A 20,544-nucleotide genomic window follows, 5' to 3' on the forward strand; every position below is an offset into this window, starting at 1 on the left:
CAGTCAGATCTGCAGAAACTCTACCAAATTTAACCTAGGAAAAAGAATAAGAAAATCGACCTATGCATGTTCAGGAAGTTCTACTCAACAAATGACCTTGATTTTTGAATATGTTATCACTAATGGAATATTAAGCTCACAGTAAAAAGATGACACCCAACCAAAACAGTTATCATGTTGGAACAATCAAGATTCTCTAATCTGTTGTTGACATTCCTGAATTAATGCTGGAAAATATATACAAGAACTTGCTCTGAAATTTCTACTGTATATGTTTGTAACTGAAACATTGTTAATCCATAAATTTCAGATTTATTAGAGTTCATTTGCTATATACCATGATTTATGCTTTTTTAATCAACTTAATTCATCATATATAGTTGTTATACTCAGAAAAATCTATATTTATTTCTGAAGTCTCATTTTAGTTCTGTGTTCCTTCCTAAAAATTTTGAGCTGCAGTTACTAAGTTTTGCTTTAGTTAAAAATCATGCTTAGCATCTCAAGGCTAGATTTACCATTTTTGGTCTGAGTAGTTTAGGCCGTATATGATCTTGATTTTTGGACATGTTCTTTTTTATAGTATGTTCTATCTGTAATAAAAAGTTCACATGCAGTACTGGTCAAATGAACTTTGAGAAATTTATGCTAACTCATGTTAAGTTAACTACATAACTAATTTATCGTAATGATATAAAGCTTGATAATTTTTCTGGAGTATGTTTATCTCATTATTAGGCTCTGGTAAAAATTTGAGAACCATATTCCTAGTATAACTCTCTGTAGAATTAATCTTTGTTAATGGCTTGCTGTTTTTGTTCTTTTTGTCACCTCTGCTGTATAAGTGAATAAAATCTGGATAAATTACAGTACTAAGTAGATGCTTGGTAGATGCTCCCATAAAAATTGTAGCACCAAAACCCATGTTAAACGTTCTGTACAAAAAGGTGAAGTAACTAGAGTAATCTACTTACATGAATAGTTGTGGTAATTGCTCTATGGTTAGAATCTGAAATTTATACCATACATACTTAAGTTTGGATCTATGTTACTTTAGTTTTTCCATCACTAGCTCATGAGTAGAATTGTTGTTATGAAATAATGAAAGCATGCTATGTTGTAAATTTGGAAAGGAAAAACAAACCCACACTCCTTCATGAAGAAACATAATTATGGTTACTACTCTATAAATGACTGCCCATGAAATGAAATATTGAAATCATCACTAAATTAACTTTTGTTGAACTACAACTTTATTGTGAAGGAAAGAAATCGTTATCCATGAATAACTCATAATTTGACTGACTTTAATTCCTGCTGAAATATAAGGACAACGGGCGGGGTTGTGTAGTTGTGATACCCCGCTGGTGTAGTCAAAAATGGCTAAGGTCGCGGTATGTGGCTCATTTTGTTAAGCGTTTGAAAGTATTAGCCACATACCGAGAAATATGGTAATCGGTAAGCTTAAGTACCTGATTGGACCGGCGAGTGGAACGATCTCGCACCCTCCTGGTAGAAGTAGGGTTTATATTTTTGTCGCGACGTACGGGTGCAGAGACGTCGGGCTCTGTAGTCGGGGAGGGTGTTCCGGATCCACGGACTGGAAAGAAAGGGGAAAAGTAGCGTGGGCGGGAGCGAAGTCGATCCCCATGCGTGTGGTCTAGGTTCCCCTGGCCAGGTTGAAATTCGATTCGGAATCGTCCGCCTCTCACGGCATGAGATTGCTTAATGTTTTCGGTCACACAAAGTAACAAGTGGAACATGATGATGGTAATACTGCTGGTTGATAAAATGATTGCTCTACCATGTTTGTGTAAAGTTAGTTGCAAATTTAGAATGGTTAATTCAACTAGAATATGGCTAAGTAAAACCTAAAAATAAGGATCAATATTTAGTGGCGTTTTTGGCAAAACAAACCCCACCAACCAAAAAGTCTTGCATGTCTAGTTATCGGACTATGTTATATCCGGAGACGGGTCAGTCTTGCTGAGTATTAGTATACTCAGCCTTGCTTGTGGCACTGTTTTTCAGGTACTAACTTTGAAGATCTGTTCGCGAGTCTTACTTGGCCGTGTACCTTGCCTCCGGGTTAGTCTATTGAGTGGGATGATCCTTCAGCTGGTGCTGATCACCCTCCTGCTGAGTGACGCTTTCGTACGGGTTTTATCGATGCGTCACGTTATTACGCTAGTTATCTTTTAATGCTTCCGCTGAACAATGAGACTTGAATAATTGAGTAGATGGAACTCTGTAGTACTTTACTACTCTGAACCTGGTTTGTAATAAATTCTTTTTCCGCTGCAATCACTCTGAGATGTAAGAAATGTTCTGTGTTGTAATCTCTGGGCTCATCTTCGCGTGAGTGTTGTCTGCTGATCCTGGAATAGCGTGGCTTTTATCGAGGTTTCACTCGAGGAACTACCGGTGAGTGTCAATTTGGGTCAGAGTTACTTAGCAACAAGATCAGTGCACCCCGCCCCAGTACTTTTGGATGGTTCCGCCACAGCCACCCCCTCAAAAGGCTGTCCGACTGGGTCGCCGCGTCGTCTGCTCCCTGCCTAATCCCCACTGCTCGCCGGACATGGCGCTCTGCTCCTCCCACCGAGCAGCCTGTGATGCTCCGGCGCATCTCTGCACCTGCAACCATGTCACTTTGATGCACAACCCTGCACTTCCAAAATGTAGCCTGTATCAACTAGCTTGCTGTCAAACAAAGCATCAATGCTCAATACCCCTCCCACCGACCAATCTGAGATAAATTTGGGCAACACAGTCTACGAGTGCAGAGTCCTCAGCTGCTCTCTCCTCTCCTCGAGAACCATAAAACATTAGATGCTAACGTTTTAGAGTGGACGAGTAATGAGGAAGGTAACAGAAAGAGAATGTGATGGCCCTGCAAGAACTCGCAGCTGCTCTCTCCTCTCCCTGATGAGTCAATTAGCTAGCATTGTTAATCTCCGCAGCACACAATTATTAATCATATTGGAAGACCAAATAATATGCCTTATCATTGATGCATTTAGCTGCATTCTCATTTCAGTTTCACGTTACTTACATATATAAACCTGGTTTGTACAATTGCACATCAAAGGGAAATTTCTCTCGATTATAGCCTAAGAATACTAGTACTTAGATATGGAGTTTTGCTCAATGTTCTGACAGGCTGATCATCAAAACAGAGACAAAAAGAACATGGGTTAATATACTTGCCTTGTATTCGATCCCACAACTATGATTACTCCTGTGTGCAGTGCTACCTCAAGTCTGATTGTAACGATTGCTCCTGATAAATGAATGAAATTCCTGATGTCAAAACAAAAACTATGATTACTATACGTGGTGCTATGCAATTTCCATAGCTTCAATTTCAGTACTACTTATTGGTTATTGCAACAAAAGCTTACCAAGTTACCATGTATTTTCAGGAACAAGAAAAGTACAATTTTATTATAGAACAAATTTTAAAATTCAAAATGCTTTCGCAATTAGCTTGCACAAATGCTTACATGCAATTAGTTATACCTTGACACCAAAACATCTTCAAATTTTAAAAAATGTTCAATACAAACTTGCTCTGAATTTCAAAATCTAAAGCTTTGCCACCCAACAAAATTTAAATTTAAAGTGTTTTCATAATTCATTCAACATAAGATCTTATTTTGCTAAAAATATAATATCGTACCACCGTTTTTCTATGCCTTCTCATGCTACCTCCAAAACAATGTGGCATATTTTAATATAATCACTACTTTCTCAAAAAATACCATAACATCTATCAATTGTCACATGATTAAAAGTCCAAAGCTCATCATTTCACAAATACACTAAACTTCTGGCCAATTGTGCTCCACCTCCCTAATAAATAATATTACCCCTTCTTTCAGCACAATATGTATAGCAAAAGAAATATCACAATACCCATAATAATATGCTACCAAAATGATAGTGCCATGATAATAAAAAATTCAAAATATACCATAATAATTATATGCATAAACTTAATTCCCCGTGAACTACAAACCTACAACGCAAAATACAGGCACCAAGCCGTGGGCCTTTCTAGTGTGAGTGGAATGTTCATTTTAAAGATGCTCATAGAGTTAGAATTTTTATGTGTGTTTGTAGAGGTGAGTGTGCGTACGTTATAAGTGTTTAAGTTATTCTGTGTAACTAAAAAAACAGGTTCAACAGCCATTAAATAGGATAAATAGCCGATTAAACTGATCTGGCTAGCCACCATGTAAATAATTGGACTAAATGGACGTTTAGGCAAAACCGCAAGTTCATATACAAAATTTTATTAAATCAATCAATCTATTTATCTATCTATACATACATACATACAAACCTAATACCATTGACATCTTTTTTAAAAACTTTTGAGTAGTCAAATACAGTATATTTCTCAAGATTAATCCTCACTTAACCAGTTGGTCGTCTCGAGCACAAAACCGAAGCAACGACCACGATGCCTACTGAGTACCCCACTCCCCGCTAGATCTCCCTTCCCTCCACTTCCCAGATCCACGCCCACCTGGCCGCCGGCCGCCGCCGCCATGGCCGCGCCGCCCCCCACCACTCCCCGCCTCCTCCTCTCGCCGACCTCCAAGGACCTCCTCACCGCCGCCTCCTTTCCCTCGCCGCCCTCCCCAACCTCCGAGGACCCCGCCTCCCCGCTCGACGCCTTCGCCTCCGACCCCGTGCTCTCCGCCTTCCTGTCCCCGTCCTTCTCCCCCTCTGAATTCTCCTCCGCCGCGCTCTCATCCGGCCTCGCCGCCTCCCGTGCCGAGCAGCTGCAGGACGCCATCCGCCTCCTCCTCCGCCACCTCCGGGCCGAGGTGCTCCGCCGGCACCCACTCCTCCTCTCCCACCTCCTCTCGCTCCGCTCCGCCTCCGCGTCGCTCTCCTCCCTCCCCTCCCACCTCCGCCTCCTCTCCTCCCACCTCTCCCTCCTCTCCTCCCACCTCTCGGCGCCGCGCTCCCACCTCGCACTCTCCTCGGCCTCCCTCTCCAGCCTCCTCGCCACCGCCGACCTCCTCCTCCATTCCCACCGCCTTGTGCGCCTCTCTTCCCGACTCCTCGCCTCCTCCCCTGCGCCTGACCTCGCCCGTCAGGCCGAGCTCCACCGCGAGATCCGCCTTCTCTACGAGGAGAAAAACCTCTCCGGGATCAATGCCGTTGACGAGGAGATGCGCAAGGTCGACGCTGCCGCATCCAAGCTACGGTCAGAGGCCCGCACTGTGATCGATCGTGGTGTCGCCGAGTCCAATCAGAACGACGTGTGGTGCGGGCTGCAGGTGTACTACAATCTTGGGGAGTTGAAACCCGCAGTGGAAGGGCTTGTTGGGAAGTACAGGGCAGCAGGTGCGAAGTGTGTGGCTGTGGCACTGGACATGAAGGCGATTTCAATGGCTGCTGGTGGTGGAGGTGGCCCTGGAGGAGTGCAGAGGAGTGGTACACCACAGATTGGTGGCAGTAAGAAGGCAGCCGAGGCACTTTGGGATAGGATGAGGCAGTGCATGGAGGAGCTGCATCGGGCTGTCAGCGCTGCTTGGCAGCTGCAGACTGTGCTCACCAAGAAGCGTGTGCCATTCACACAAATGCTGTTCCTTGAGGAGGTTTGGCAGGTGAGTCTGGATGCATGAAATTATTAGGCCAGGTGAAAATGATATTTGAATGAGACAAATAAGAACTTAAGCTCTATCCTGGCCGCTGCAATAGTGGGACATATCATGAAAATATGAAACTATCTGTCATATGACATTTATTTGTGAATTCACTGTTAAGACAGTATTTGTTGAAGAGATCTAAAATGATAGTAAAGGCAGAACAAAGTGGGCATATCTATCTAGTGAACACATTGAATTTTAGGCTATAAGTCTAGTTCTTGAACTTTGATTTTTTCTATTAACCTTTGGTTGTGTTGTGTGAATTTTATTGTATAGTTGAATTATTCATGGTTTTATTCTATAATGATGTGTTCTGTACTTGGTGCCAAGCTAAGCTTGAGCATATTTTGGATCATGGTGTGCGGTGTTGAATGAAATGTGTATGTGGTAGCTAAATACTTATGATCTTCGCTGTACTTATGATCTTTGCAGTCTTCCATAATTTAGCTTTCTTCTGGGCAGAACTGCACACCTTAAGACTCTTGTCATCCTGTTCTTGCTCCTATGTGAACAAGTCTTTGTACTACTTTCCTCAGTTGTTTTAACCGATGTAGAAAAAAAAATCTTCTGTAGGAGGGTGAGCCTCTGTTAACAGAGAGAGTTTGGGATGCAATTGTCAAGGCCTTTGCAAGTCAAATGAAGTCTACATTTACCGCTTCAAGCTTTGTGAAGGAAATATTTACTCTTGGATATCCAAGACTGTTTTCAATGGTTGAAAACCTTCTTGAGAGGATTTCAAGAGATACTGATGTAAAGGGTACCCTTCCAGCTCTCACTCATGAAGGAAAAGATCATATGCTTTCAGCCATTGAGATATTCCAGACAGCCTTTTTGGCTCTTTGTCATAGTCGCTTATCTGATTATATCAACAGCATATTTCCAATGTCAAGCCGTGGAACCATACCTTCTAAGGATCAGATATCAAGATTAGTTTCTCGCATACAAGAGGAAATTGAAGTAGTGAGAACTCACGGGCATTTGCTTATGCTTGTTTTACGTGAAATTGGAAAGATCCTGCTTCTTTTAGCACAGAGAGCTGAATATCAGGTATTCACTTGCTACCTTTTACTGATCTTGTAAAGTTATTTATACTACCTTCGTTTTTTTAATACATGACATTGTTGGCTTTTTTCTTAAACTTTGACCAACAATATTTATTTTAATGAATTATTTAAGTAAAATAAAATAAGTACCACTAGATCTATCATAAAAAACACTTTAGGTTTCACTTGTATTTTTTTGTCTGTTTGCATAAATATACGTAGAAAAGACGAATAGTCAAATGAATGAAAAAGTCAATAGTGTCATATATTTAAGAACGGAGGTAGTATATGTTTTTTCCCTGTGGAAGTGTGGATTTCATATGCTTTTACATTAGCTATGAGTAAATGCAGTTCTTGTGGCAGGCTAAGAGTAGTAAATTTGATAGTAATGGTATTACTTGAAACTGTGTGTACACTCTCTCTCTCTCTCTCTAAAAAAAAAGAAACTGTGTGTACATACTCCAGTATCCTTTTCCCCCCCTCCTTATGTCAGGATCTGTTTCACTGATTGTATTGCAACAATACTTGAAGCCTGACAAATCTCCTTTTGGTGATTCTAGTTGTTAGCTCCAAATCTTAAGTGAGATAATTCGTCATAAGTCATTGAGTAATTGAGTTGAAACCAAATCGGTTACATTAAAATCCATATAACTATATGCTTTTTGTTATGTTGAGTTTGAGTCACTTCTTGTTTCTTTTGTGTTCTTCTGAAAATCTTTGCCAGCAGCCCAGCACGATAGCACTAGTCTCATGAATCAAGTGTATTCACTAAGTCCTCAAATGCTCTCTTGTCAGGCATTTCATACTCTTTGCTTTGTTATTTCTTGCATGCCAATGCGTCAAACTGTCAATAACTAACATATGTTGGTTGCTAGGTAGTGCTTTTGTTTCTGTGTGCACTTGCTAACATATATTTTATTTTAAATGTAGATCTCTACTGGGCCCGAAGCCCGACAAGTTACCAGCACAGCGACTCCAGCCCAGCTCAAAAACTTTGCTTTGTGCCTCCACCTTCAGGAGGTTCACACGCGCATTTCGAGCGTCTTGTCAACACTCCCTAATGTTGCTTCTGAAGTCCTTTCACCTTCCCTTGGTGTCATTTACGGTGTTGCTTGTGATTCAGTGACATCCCTGTTCCAAGCGATGCTTGATCGTCTTGAGTCATGCATCCTGAAAATGCATGAGCAGGACTTTGCAGGTCATGGAATGGATGCAGCAATGGATAACAATGCATCGGCTTACATGGAGGAGCTTCAGAAATGTGCAATCCACTTCCGCAGCGAGTTCTTATCGAAGCTTTTGCCCTCATCATCCTCCCGTTCCGAAACCATATGCACCATCATGGTTAGAAGGATGGCCTCAAGAGTCCTCATATTTTTCATAAGGCATGCTTCTCTTGTCAGGCCACTCTCAGAAGCAGGGAAGTTGAGAATGGCAAGGGACATGGCTGAGCTGGAGCTTGCTGTTGGTCAGAACCTGTTTCCTGTAGAGCAGCTGGGAGCACCATACCGTGCACTACGAGCATTCCGCCCTGTCCTATTCCTGGAAACATCTCAGCTTGAGAAGTCTCCACTCCTTCAAGACTTGCCGCCTAGCGTGATCATCCACCATCTTTATTCTCGAGGGCCTGATGAACTGCAGTCACCTTTGCAGCGCAACAAGCTCACGCCAGTTCAGTACTCTCTTTGGCTTGATTCACAAGGTGAGGACCAGATCTGGAAGGGGGTGAAGGCAACCCTGGATGACTACGAGATGAGGGTCAGGTCTAGAGGTGACAAGGAGTTCAGTCCAGTGTATCCCCTCATGCTGCAGATTGGATCCGCATTGTCTCAGGCCACGACCTAACCTATATTTGGTTCAGTCGTGCATTTGTACCATCTTGTAGGCATTGATTCCTTTGAGGATCGGGTGAGATTTTGCATAGTTATACACAAGAATAGCAATTGTATTTCTTTCTGGAAATAATGGTTAGAGTACAGAGTGTCACGTGGTTCTGGTAGTTTCTGTATCTTACTATCTTTGGAACTCTGATTCATGAAATATCTTGAAGGATGCCATTTTTTTAAATGAATTAGAGTCGTGGAAAATAAGGAAAAGAGGGAAAAAGGAAGAATCATAAGCTGCAATCGGGTGTTTCTCCTCCATACACTCCATTTTATCTTCTCTCCATTCATCCTTTCTCCATCACTGTCCACCATATCGGCAGCTCGGGTCAAGCTTAGGCCGATGATCTTTGGCGCTGCGCTGCTCTGGCAATGTAACCGAGTTTTTTTTTTTTTTTGAGAAAGGCAATGTAACCGAGTTGGGCACAGGCAGTGGCTCAAATCCCTTTGCAGTTACTCGCTCCATGGGGGCTCGGAGGGCGTTGGAGCACTGCCCTGCTCTGGCAAGTAACTGAGCTGCTGTCTTAAATGGTAAACATAGATTTTTTTTTGGCCGGAGATGCTAAACAAAGTTGGGAATGTGAAATAATGGCATTGCAATCTTAGTTTTGAAAAAAATTTCTACAGGACCCGTCACATCGAATATTCGGACACATGTATGGAGTATTAAATACAGTTGAAAAAATACTAATTACACAGTCTAACTGATTAGAACGAGATGAATCTTTTAAACCTAATTAGTTCATGATTGGACATTATTTATCAAATAACAATAAAATGTGCTACAGTACCAAAACCAACAACTTTTCACCAACTAAACATGACCTTAGAGTCCCCCTGTGAATTTATTTTAGAGGGAAAAAATCCTTTTATAAAATTAAATCCAAAATTCTACGGATTTTACCGAAAGATCCCGCAATACATACATATTACTATTATACACGCTATATGCATCCCACACATCCTCAAATACCTGGCCAAAAGAACATGAATACAAAGAGTGCAAAAAGCAATAAATCAAAGTCTATTTACGTTTTGTCGTCGTGTCAAAGTTGCAATTTGCAAGCAAAAAGAATTCGGAGTCTCTGGGTTACAATTTGAGCTTTTGTGTTCCAGGTATTGAGGTTCTAAATTCACATTTTTTTTTTCGAGTTAGCATGCTCTAGTTATGAAGTGTTTGAAAGTTTACACCCAGGTATGAATGTATGAAAATCCAAGTTAAATATGGACATTTTAAAGTCGAGTTTCATTAGATAGAATAATAGTAATAGAAAGCACGAGTACCCGCTAATCATTTGATTGTTCTGCTGGCAACCATGAGCAATATTTTTCTCTCACACCAAACCAGTACCAGCCACCAGTAAACTAGCGATATTTTTCTTTCACATCAAATCAGCACCGGCCACGGCCAGCAAAACATAATAATAAAAAGGCATTATATATATTAATATTAATGAAATTAAAAAGTCAAGGGAAAATTGGATCTATAGCATTGAAAGATCAAGAGTTTTGAAAAACACCATCAAAAGATCCTACTTTAGAAAAATAGCATTGAAAGGTTACTCTGTTATAGATTTTTACCATTCCGTGAACTCAGCGTTAACGGTAGTGCATCACGAGAGCAGCCTGATACCTCTCTTTCTCTATGACATATGGACCCCACTTGTCGTCACTAACCTCCAGCAAGAGATGGCGCTGCTGCTCCGCCACAGCCTCTCTGAATCATGGTTCTACCCGCAGCGCAGTCGGCACCACGCCCACCTCCAGTAACGCCGCGGAACCACTCACCTGTGACGACGCTCAATTGCCCACCGTTGGCGCACCAGAGTAGGACGCCCCTCTTTTTCTTGGGCAGGCTAGTGGAGCCCTGGAGCAGCTATCGCCTCTGCTCATCGTGGTCTCTATCACTGGCGGCTGGCGCCTCTCTAGGAGCGGCCAGGCCATGAGGATGAGACTCATGTGCATAATAAGAAAAATGCTAATCTTGTCCACTCACCAAGCTAATTTTATCCATTCCCAAACAAGGACGGCAGGCAGAGCGGCATCTCCATGGGTCGAGGTTGTTGACCGAGATATGCTCTTTAACTTGACGGTGGGGATGAATTGCTGCTCGAGTTTGATGGGACGGGCGGTCTCCTTAGTGCATTTCTCAGCGTCCTCGCTGCATGGGCAGCGAGCTGCTGCTCGCGCTCGGCGATTATACAGGTGACCTCCTTAAGAAGTTCCATCGTCCTCGGGAGCTTCGAGCTGCGGCAGCTTGAGCTTGCACGACCGAGGGGCACATCTGTGTACCTCGATGGCGCATTTGTTCTCGAGTTCCATGAGTTCTCGAACCAGAGCAGCTAGGCTAGGTGGTCGCCAACTGCGTCAATGTCGATCTCAGGCTCGCGGCAGCGGGAAGACCGAGACTAAGTGTTGTTTAACGTTGACTTCACGGAAACGGTAGATATCAACAACGGAGCAATTTTTTCATGCTATTTTTTTAAAGCTAGATCTTTCAATGGTATTTTTCTAAACTTTGAATCTTTTAGTATAGATCCAATTTTTTCAAAAATCAAAGATACACCGTCAACAGTAGCACGTAGCAGCAGACCCAAATCTGAAGAAAGGGATCGCGCCTGAACCAAGGGCTGTGTCAGAGTGACAGGCAGCAGTGAGATGGGGCGGTGGTGATCGCCGGCGTCGGCGGCGATGGAGCCGCCGTCGGTGCAGCTCCTGCTCGTGGGCGTCGCCCTCGTCGCCGCTTCCTTCTACGCCGGCACCCTCTTCGGCTCCTCCGCCTCCCCCGCGCTCGTACTGCCCCCTCTTTCGCGCCCCGGATCGCCAGATTCCTCCAGGTCCAAAGGTGCCTAGCTTCACCTCCCTTCGAGCGTTTGCCCCCGTTCCGATCCGCTGCTGGATCGTATTTCCGCTCCATTTCGGGGCTTCTTAGAAAAAATGCGGCTCATGGCTTCGAGGTTCCTTGCTAATTGTTGAAATTTGGACCCCTCAAAAAAAAAATTGTTGAAATTTGTGACGAGGATTTAGGTGTATGGCTGCAGTTTCGTGTTATATGCTCCTGCATTGTTTTAAAAAGGGGAGCTTGTTGGGTAATCAGTTCTAGGAGATTGCGCTGTATACTTGTTTGAGTAGACACGTTGCGGCAGTAGTTTGATTGAGATTTAGGAATTGCCTTGTGCCAGCAACAAAGATTAGGTCGAAGTGAGGGCCAGTTTGTTAGATTAATTTTAATTTGCCATTTTTTTCACTAGGTCTTGATGCTTTTAAGAAGATGCTATTTCTGAAATTTGTTTTTATCTTGTTACTCTTTGCAACAACTTATGTTGATACTAGAATGTTCTATTATCAACCTGTCCCATCCTCCTAGCTTGCTATATCCATTTGAATGGCATTTTTCATTATGTATCCATGCCAATATGGTTATGTCTGTTTGCTTTTCAGTTGCAGATGCTCCAATGTTTACAAACAGAGTTTCTCTTACATACCGGACGAAACCAGTCAGAGTTCCAGATCATGGAGTTGATGTGTGTCCTTTGGAATACAATGAGTATGTTCCCTGCCATGATGCGACCTATATAAGAAACTTAAAGAACCTGGATGGATCTAGGCATGAGGATCTTGAAAGTATCTGTCCTCCGCGAGAGAAACGATTGTTCTGTTTGGTGCCACCACCAATTGACTACAAGATACCAATAAGATGGCCAACAAGCCGAGACTGTATGGCGTAGTAATGTCAACCATTCACATCTTGCTGAGGTCAAAGGAGGACAGAATTGGGTGCATGAGAAGGGCAAGCTTTGGTGGTTTCCTGGAGGAGGCACTCACTTCAAACATGGTGCATCAGAGTACATAGAGAGGTAACCATAAGTGCTGCCTAAGTACATTTCAAATTTTGGCGTTTAAGCTTGAGAATAGCTTTATTGTTAGTATTAATTTGCAATCTAGTGCTTGTAGCCTCATCTAGATGATTTTCAGATATGATGCCTATCAGAAAATGCTGTGTGCTATCAATTTCGATCTACATTTTATATTCTTGAGGGAACAACCTATTGGAAGCGTACTTGGAGTAATATTATAGATGGAGCATATGTGCACTGAAGCGATAGTAATTTAGACCAAGGGTATTCTATTGATGTAGTTTTTGTAATTGATAAATGCAGGCTGGGAAATATGACAACAAATAACACTGGTGATCTCCGTTCGGCAGGAATAGTTCAAGTTTTGGATGTCGGATGTGGTGTTGCCAGCTTTTCTGCTTATCTTCTACCCCTAGATATTCAGACCATGTCATTTGCCCCAAAAGATGGCCATGAGAATCAAATTCAGTTTGCTGTAGAACGTGGGATTGGTGCAATGATCTCTGTGTTGGCCACAAAGCAATTACCTTATCCTGGAAACTCATTTGAAATGGTTCACTGCTCCCGATGTCGTGTTGATTGGCATGAAAATGGTAAGATTCACATTACAGTTCGTCCTTAACGACTGACCAAATTTTATGAGAATGTTTTGTTAGCAGCATTATATGTGGGAACATCCTGTTATATTGTGTTGTAGCATGTACATGATTGAATATAACAATCTTAATTAAAAATCAGTTGATTCTCTGCTTACGTATCTGTATTCTTGGACCATCAGTAATTTCTTACAAAATTCTTCTGATGGTCTTTTCTTTATAAATTCACCCTTACAGCACCCAAAATTTGACTCATCACCCATGGTTTGTTTTTTCAGATGGAATATTGCTCAAAGAGGTAGATCGTCTTTTGCGTCCTAATGGATATTTTGTATACTCTGCTCCACCAGCTTACAGAAAAGATAAAGACTTTCCTGTTATCTGGGAGAAGCTAGTTAATATTACAACATCAATGTGTTGGAAGCTTATCGCTAAGCATGTTCAGACTGCTATTTGGGTCAAACCTGAAGATGAATCCTGCCGACAGAAAAATGCTGATATGAAGCTACTAAATATTTGTGAATCTAATGACAATGTTTCGCCATCATGGAAAATCCCGTTAATAAACTGTGTGAGGCTTAACAAGGACAAATCAGAGATTCAGACATTAAATTCAAGGCCTGATCGCCTGTCATTTTATTTCAAGAGTTTGGAGATGATAGGTCAGCCCCATTTTTTCATTGCCTACTGTTTGATGCTATGAAATTGAGTTGACTTCCATTCTGAAATATAAAAAGTATAAAAATGATGTCCTCCACATTCAATTAATAAAGTCTTGGATGGTTAGGATCTAAAACTTGTTTAACCTATTCAAACCTTTGATCTAAATCTAGTTTGACTTGAATTGTATTGCCTATATGTGAATATAACAAGTTTTCAGAACATATCCTTTAGGAGTTACACCAGCGAGGTTTGAGAAGAATAATGAGTTTTGGAAGAAACAGGTTCACAAGTATTGGTCACTTCTTGATGTTGAAAACAACAGCGTCCGAAATGTCATGGATATGAATGCTAATTATGGTGGATTTGCTGCGGCACTAAGCAATGACCCTGTCTGGATTATGAATGTAGTACCTTATACCATGAGCAACACTTTGCCAGTTATCTACGACCGTGGATTACTTGGTTCTTACCATGATTGGTTGGTATTTCATTCGAAAACAATAAACATGTTTCTTCTTTTTTTCTCTCGAACTCATGTTTCTCTTATTTATGATGAAACTGAATCCATTCAATTCTCATGCTGCAGGTGTGAGCCATTCTCAACATATCCTAGGTCCTATGACTTGCTGCATGCTTTCCACCTCATCACGCATTATGAAAGTCGCAATGAAGATTGTTTGTTGGAAGATATTATGTTAGAAATGGACCGCATCATTAGGCCCCAGGTAACTATTTCCTTTTAGTTGATTACAGACAACACTTTTTTAGATAATTCAGTGTTTGTATCTTATTTGATAATGGCCATTTTATGTTTGCAAAAACAAAGGCCTCTTAATTTTGCAAAAGAAAAGTATATCATGTCATAGAACATGGGATTCCTAAACATGGTCATGTTTTTGTCATCAAATACTTTAGTATATGGCTCTTTCATGTATCTTCAGTTGGGTATATAAGCAGAAATTATATCTATATATTTGAAGAGCAGAAGGAGTACCTGCCTTTTCCATTGCAAACTATTTTGTTAATGATTGAACATGCCAGCAATAAAACAAAATTACAACCACCTCAGGTAAAAGCCCGATTCATGGTAAAAGAACAATTTGTTCAGGGAAATTTGATGGTGTCAATCTTGTTAAGGATATAAGGGTATAATGGTAAATGTACTAGTAGTCTAGGGTTTGGGTGCCTCTTCTCTTGTATTCTATATATTGCCCAAAGGGCCTAACTCAATACAATCGGACAGTTCAATCTTCCTCTTCCTTTCGTAACATGGAATCAGAGCTCCAGGTTGCCTGATCCGGCCGCCACCCTCGTCGTCGCCGCTGCGCTGCCCCTGGGAGCTTCGTCTTGCTCCTGGGGGCGGCTTCTCCAGTCCCAAACCCATTTTTTTTAGTTGCGTCGTAGCAGCAGCAGCAAGATCTCGTCTCCGTCCGTCCAGTTGCGGGAGGGGAGCAGCAGCCCCTGCCCGTCATGGATTCGTCCCCGTTGTCGTCGATACGCTCGCGGGAGGGGAGCAGCAGCCCCGGCCCATCGTGGATCCGTCGCCTGCGCGTGGCGCGCGGCGCCCGTCGGCCGTCCTCCGCCCATCGCCGTCGTCCTCGTCCTTGACCGCGCCAGATCTGCGGCGGGAGCACCTCTTCACCGCCTATCTGCGGCGCCCGTCCACGCCGGCTCGTCCTCCTCTTCACCGCTTGTCCGCGGCGCCCGTCCCCGCCAGCTCGTCCTTACGCTGCCGCAGGCCCTCATCCGCGCCCGTCGCGCGGCCGCCGTCCGTTCCGCCCGCGCGCGTCTGCGCGCCTCCATCCGCGGCCGCCCGCGCGTCCGCTCCATCCGCGTGGCCGCCGTCCGCTCCGTCCGCGCTGTCCCTGCTCGTCCGCCTGTCTGTGCGCCCGTCGTGCCTCCCTCCGCCGCCGGTCGTCCACCCGTCGTCACGCCTTCTTCTGCAGCAGCAGCACGTCTTCCCGTGGATCCGTCCGCTCCCCTGCTCTGCATCTTCCGTCCGCCCGAGTGCGAGCTGCGGCCGGCCGTCAGTCCGTCTGCTGCCCGCCCCCCCCCCCCCCCCGGCTCAAGTCGCTGGTCCTCCTGGTTGTCCTGCAGCGTCAGTCGTGGAGTCTTTGCACGGGTGGAGGAGCAACTGTTGGCCTCGATCTGCTGCAGCCATAAGCATCTTCTCAGTGGTGATTTCTTCCTCTGCTTATCTCTCTTTCTTCTCCATTCAGTACACATTCTCTTTCTTCTCCATATTTTGTCCTGCTGCTGCCATATCTCTACTATTGCTACTGCCTGCTAGCATCTACTATATCAAGTCATTTTCGTTTGTCTTGTGCTCTGCTATATCAATCCAAGTCCACTACACATATTCAGTTCGTCCAAGCCGTGCGCGTCCACAAAATTCATTGTCAGATCAGCCAATTTCTTTGTTTTGTTTTATGGTTAGCTGAGTCCCGTCGATTTAGCTAATCACATCATCGTTGTTGGTGCGACAATGCCCTCTTGGTCCCTTTCGGAGTCCACATCATGATCAATGGCCGTTTATTTGTCGTCATCATCATGTCATCCTTCTGCTTGCCGTCTTGCAGCAGTGATCTCTTTGCCTCCTCAGTTTGGCTGGTTTGACACATCTCAAGTTATTGTCAAGTTCAATTCTCCAAAGCAAGGCTCATGTTTGAGGAGTCGACGTACTGGTTTGTGAAGACTCGAGGTATTTGCTCAAGTACTGGTTTGTGAAGGCAACACCCTCTTGTGGAGGAGCTCATCTACATGACATGTTCAAGAGTTGCACGCTTCGACGATATCAAGATTTTAGACTTGGATGTATCTTTTTCTTGTTTCTTTTTAGTCTAGTGCTTAGTTCACTCTCCAAATGCAACGTCATTGCATTTGAGAGGGGGTGTTAAGGATATAAGGGTATAATGGTAAATGTACTAGTAGTCTAGGGTTTGGGTGCCTCTTCTCTTGTATTCTATATATTGCCCAAAGGGCCTAACTCAATACAATCGGACAGTTCACTCTTCCTCTTCCTTTCGTAACAAATCTTTCCCTCGACCAATTTTCCTTTCTTAGAAAATGTACTAGCATAAATTACAAACCATTCATGTCACCATTTGGATTTTTTCTTGTGTAGCAATAACTTCTATGTGTTGCTTTTCAAAAACAAGGGGTCAAATATGCTTGTATTATGATAATTTAGTTAGGAGAGAAGAATCGTCATTGTCTGACAAAATTATGAACACACAGGGTTTCATCATCATTAGAGATGAGAAGAACACTCTTTCAAGAATCATTGATCTTGCACCGAAGTTCCTTTGGGATGTCAGGACACATATGTTGGAAAATGAGGAAAACGGGACAGAGCTAGTTCTGATTTGCAGGAAGAAATTCTGGGCTATTGTTTAACTTACGCTTGGACTGGAAGCTGCAGATCCTACCTTGGGGTGTCCTTTGTGTCAGTACAGAACAGAAAGTAAGGAGAACTTTTCAACATGGAGTAATTTGAGATGTGGCTCCAGTGAACTTCAGTGTTTCATCGACCTTTCTCTGCAGTTGAGAGTACTGCATTGTTGAGAAAGCAAATGGTACCATCGGGAGGTTTCCCTACAAAATATCAGACTAACTTGGGTCCTTTTTTTTGCTTTTGTGCTGAACTGTTTGTAAAGGACATGTGCAAGGTGTAAAGAGAGATTTTGATCTGTGCAGTCTTACTAATAGCTAACGTTTTGTAGTTTCTCGAAAGAAATAGCCATTTGTAGCCTGCTACTCTATTAGTTAATTCTCTGCTAGTATTTTAGGGATTGACAATTTTTTTCTTAGTGTTGTTTGTTGTTCCAATATGGGATCATCTCAACTACCATAGATGAACCTGATGTAAGGTACCCTGCTCTGTGTCCTTAAATTTATCAGTCTCTTGGTTGCAAAAACTGTTTCTGGATTATTTTCGAGAACTTCAAGTTTGTACTTTGTGCTAGCTGGTTATTGATTATTCATACAGAACTAGAATTTCATATTAACTCGCATGCTTGCTTTCTTAAACATCAAAGGCCTATAGCTTGGCGTGATCAAACATCCGCCGGTTGAGATGATGGGGTACAAGTGAGAGGTGGAGAATGGAGGGGAACATGCATTCATTGTTTTCCTTTTTCCTGGGAAATTGATCGGGATAGATGGATAATTTCTGTTTTTCTTTTTTATTTTTCTTCTTCTTTATTTGGAAATGCTTGGACTAGGACGTCTGACATCTCTTCAATATAATTCACACACCAAAAGCTAGCTGGTGGCCATGTCACCAGCAATTTCCGGCCGTCGGATTGGCCAGTTGGACGGCCAGTCCCAGTCATTTTTGCAAAAAAGCCTTCGAACTTTAGATAAATCACCATGCAATCCAACCTCCTCTCTCAAGTAATTTTGCGAAAAAGTAGAATTATTCTCAAAATCAACATGGAGTCCAACCTTCCCGGTTCAGAGAAATTTGCAAAAAAAACCTTAGGTTTAAAAAAAAACCAAGTCCTGATCTTCTCTCAGGAAATTTTTTAGAAAAAACCCTTAGATTTAATTAAATCAAACCACAACCCATTTTATCCGTTACTTCTATACGAGCAACATTATATCTACAATTTGAACACCAATACGCATTGGTGTTAAACATAGAATTTGGTCAAAAATTCAAAAACTATAACTTCATTATAGAGCAAATTTTAAAATTCAAAATGCTTTCACAATTCATTTGCACAAATACTTGCATGTGATCCGTCGTACCTACAATATGGACACCAAAATATCTTCAAATCTAAAAGTGTTCAATACGAAAGTTGGACACAGAAACGTCTTTACATCAAAAAGTTTTGAATACAAAAATTGGTCAAAATTTCAAAACCTAAAGATTTGCTACACAAAACTTTTAAAATAAATGATAACCAAGATACTATAACCAAAAACACTAAATATAACAAAAAATATATATACCAAAAATAAATATCCTACTTAAATATTAGCGTCACGACAATAAAGAGTCCAAATTTTATATCAAGTACGATAATGGGCTGCAAACCATGGAACCTACACATACAATAATTAATAATTACTGCTCTATGCATGAATTAAAATTTACATCAACTACCATCCGATGATAGGAAATATGGGCTCTGTGCGGCAACGCGACAAAGCCGCGCCTTTCTAGTGAATAAGAAAATCTGACACTAAATGCTGCCATATCCATCACCTCCTACAACTTCTCCATTATTACTACAAATAAAAAAACAGCCAGCAACATTATCCCCCGCTTCCTCCTACGCTGTCCGTTTCGCTCTCTCTTTGGCCCGTCTCGCGAGCCTGTCATCTGAGCCTGCCATCTAGGACGGGCCAAAGAGAAAAACTCTCAATCTTCCTCCGCGTGTCTTAGCAAGATTTTTTTGGGTGAGCTTGTCTCGATCTCGGCAAATTAACTCTGGAACTCAGGTTTCCCGGCTCCTATCTCCGGCCCCGGAACCGCTCCATTGGAAATGTTAGGATTAATTAGAGTTAATTAATTAGTAATCAATGGATAAGCATAGACAGTTAGGATTATCCATTATGCCCCTTCGGAAGGAGACGTTAGAAGCAAGAAACCACTTGGGCCATCCGGCACCTTTTCGACATGAGCAACTGCCATGTCTGTTGTATATATTCATTCACTGTACACACAATCCATTGAGTCATTTGCATTTGGCAAACACTTTTCTCTAACAGGAAAGGTGTGGTCAGTGGTGACAAGATGATTGGTGACTCATAGATATCCGTGCCAAGAGGCTAGGTGCACTGGCAGCCTGCATGTGCTGCCAATCTGAAGCTCTCAACCACACATAAAAAATAGTATTTTAATTGAATTACTCTCTACTATGCTGGATGCATACTTTTACTGTTTTACACGTGTGTGGTCAAAGTTAGTGATGACCAAAGTTGTGTGTGCTCCTAGGCAAATAGTTTTAATATTTATGTTAATTATTTTAGTATGCACATTCCTAATATTTGTCCGCAAAAAATTGTGCATTCTAGTAAGCCATTATACGATTCATAATTTTTCAAAAAGTACAAGCTATTTTACCCTATTTGTTTGGTGCATGCACATGCAACAATAAATTAATATGTCATAGGTTCAGAACCAAGACCTTTGATGCGAAGCTCCGGATGGCAAGCCAAAGGTCACCGCCGAAGGTCGCTAGGCAATGTGAGACTCTGATCTGGGTCAGTGTGTACAAATTGAACTGGCCAACCAGGAGAAATTACTAAACACCCCTGCAGTGATCTCTGGGCCTTCGAGAATAACAGAAGGGCAATAATGGAATGTTGTAATAAGGTTAGGAGTATAAATAGTCCCTCACCTTTGATGTTGTAAGGGGTTGAACATTTTGAGAATTATAGTTCCATTGCGATTGTGCACTTAATCCTACTTGTTCTTTCGTTGTTTTCACTCTTGCAAGTCCACCTTCTGTTCGGTGATCGCTAGCTAGATCCCAACAATCATAGTGACAACATTCAGATTCCATGTATGAAACATTCTACTAAGATGTTCAACGTGAAGAACTTCTTATGATTTTTGTTGTTCAAATGGTACATTATTTGACTTGTGGCAGCTTGTGTTCTGATCTGTCATAATACTTTTCTCGGTGATTGGCTTTTCTTGATTACGACAGTGCATTTGTGGCAAGAAATCGATCTTCTACAAAGTACAGACTACATAGTGAGATGTTGGCAGCAACATTATGTTGAAGTGGCGGTTTTCTTATTTTGGTTACCAGACTGTTTTTTTGTTCAATGAATGAGACGATGTTGCATGCAACATCAGCCCATATTGCGGTGGT

General features: G+C 42.2%; 2 protein-coding genes and 1 pseudogene across 3 annotated transcripts; 2 read left to right on the top strand and 1 right to left on the bottom strand.

Moving 5' to 3' along the window:
- Positions 1-2,295: 2,295 nt before the first annotated feature.
- Positions 2,296-4,579, bottom strand: LOC120698876. Of its 2 annotated transcripts, XM_039982642.1 has the most exons (3): positions 4,423-4,579; positions 3,211-3,283; positions 2,296-2,666 (listed from the first exon to the last, which is right to left on the bottom strand). In XM_039982642.1, the coding sequence occupies exons 1-3, from the start codon at positions 4,556-4,558 to the stop codon at positions 2,432-2,434; spliced, it is 444 nt and encodes a 147-aa protein (XP_039838576.1). In that variant the 5' UTR covers positions 4,559-4,579; the 3' UTR covers positions 2,296-2,431. The 2 variants fall into 2 exon arrangements, 1 of the variants encoding a protein (XP_039838576.1); XR_005685057.1 differs by lacking the exon at positions 2,296-2,666 and having other exon boundaries at positions 3,001-3,303; positions 4,423-4,509.
- LOC120698875 (conserved oligomeric Golgi complex subunit 5-like) lies at positions 4,484-8,779 on the top strand. Its single transcript, XM_039982641.1, has 3 exons — positions 4,484-5,627; positions 6,243-6,716; positions 7,643-8,779. The coding sequence occupies exons 1-3, from the start codon at positions 4,557-4,559 to the stop codon at positions 8,555-8,557; spliced, it is 2,460 nt and encodes an 819-aa protein (XP_039838575.1). The 5' UTR covers positions 4,484-4,556; the 3' UTR covers positions 8,558-8,779.
- Positions 8,780-11,238: 2,459 nt separating this feature from the next.
- On the top strand, positions 11,239-17,629 carry LOC120698877 (annotated as a pseudogene).
- Positions 17,630-20,544: the final 2,915 nt, after the last annotated feature.

This window comes from Panicum virgatum, chromosome 3K (assembly GCF_016808335.1).
Source record: "Panicum virgatum strain AP13 chromosome 3K, P.virgatum_v5, whole genome shotgun sequence".
In the NCBI taxonomy this organism is placed as follows: Eukaryota; Viridiplantae; Streptophyta; class Magnoliopsida; order Poales; family Poaceae; genus Panicum; species Panicum virgatum.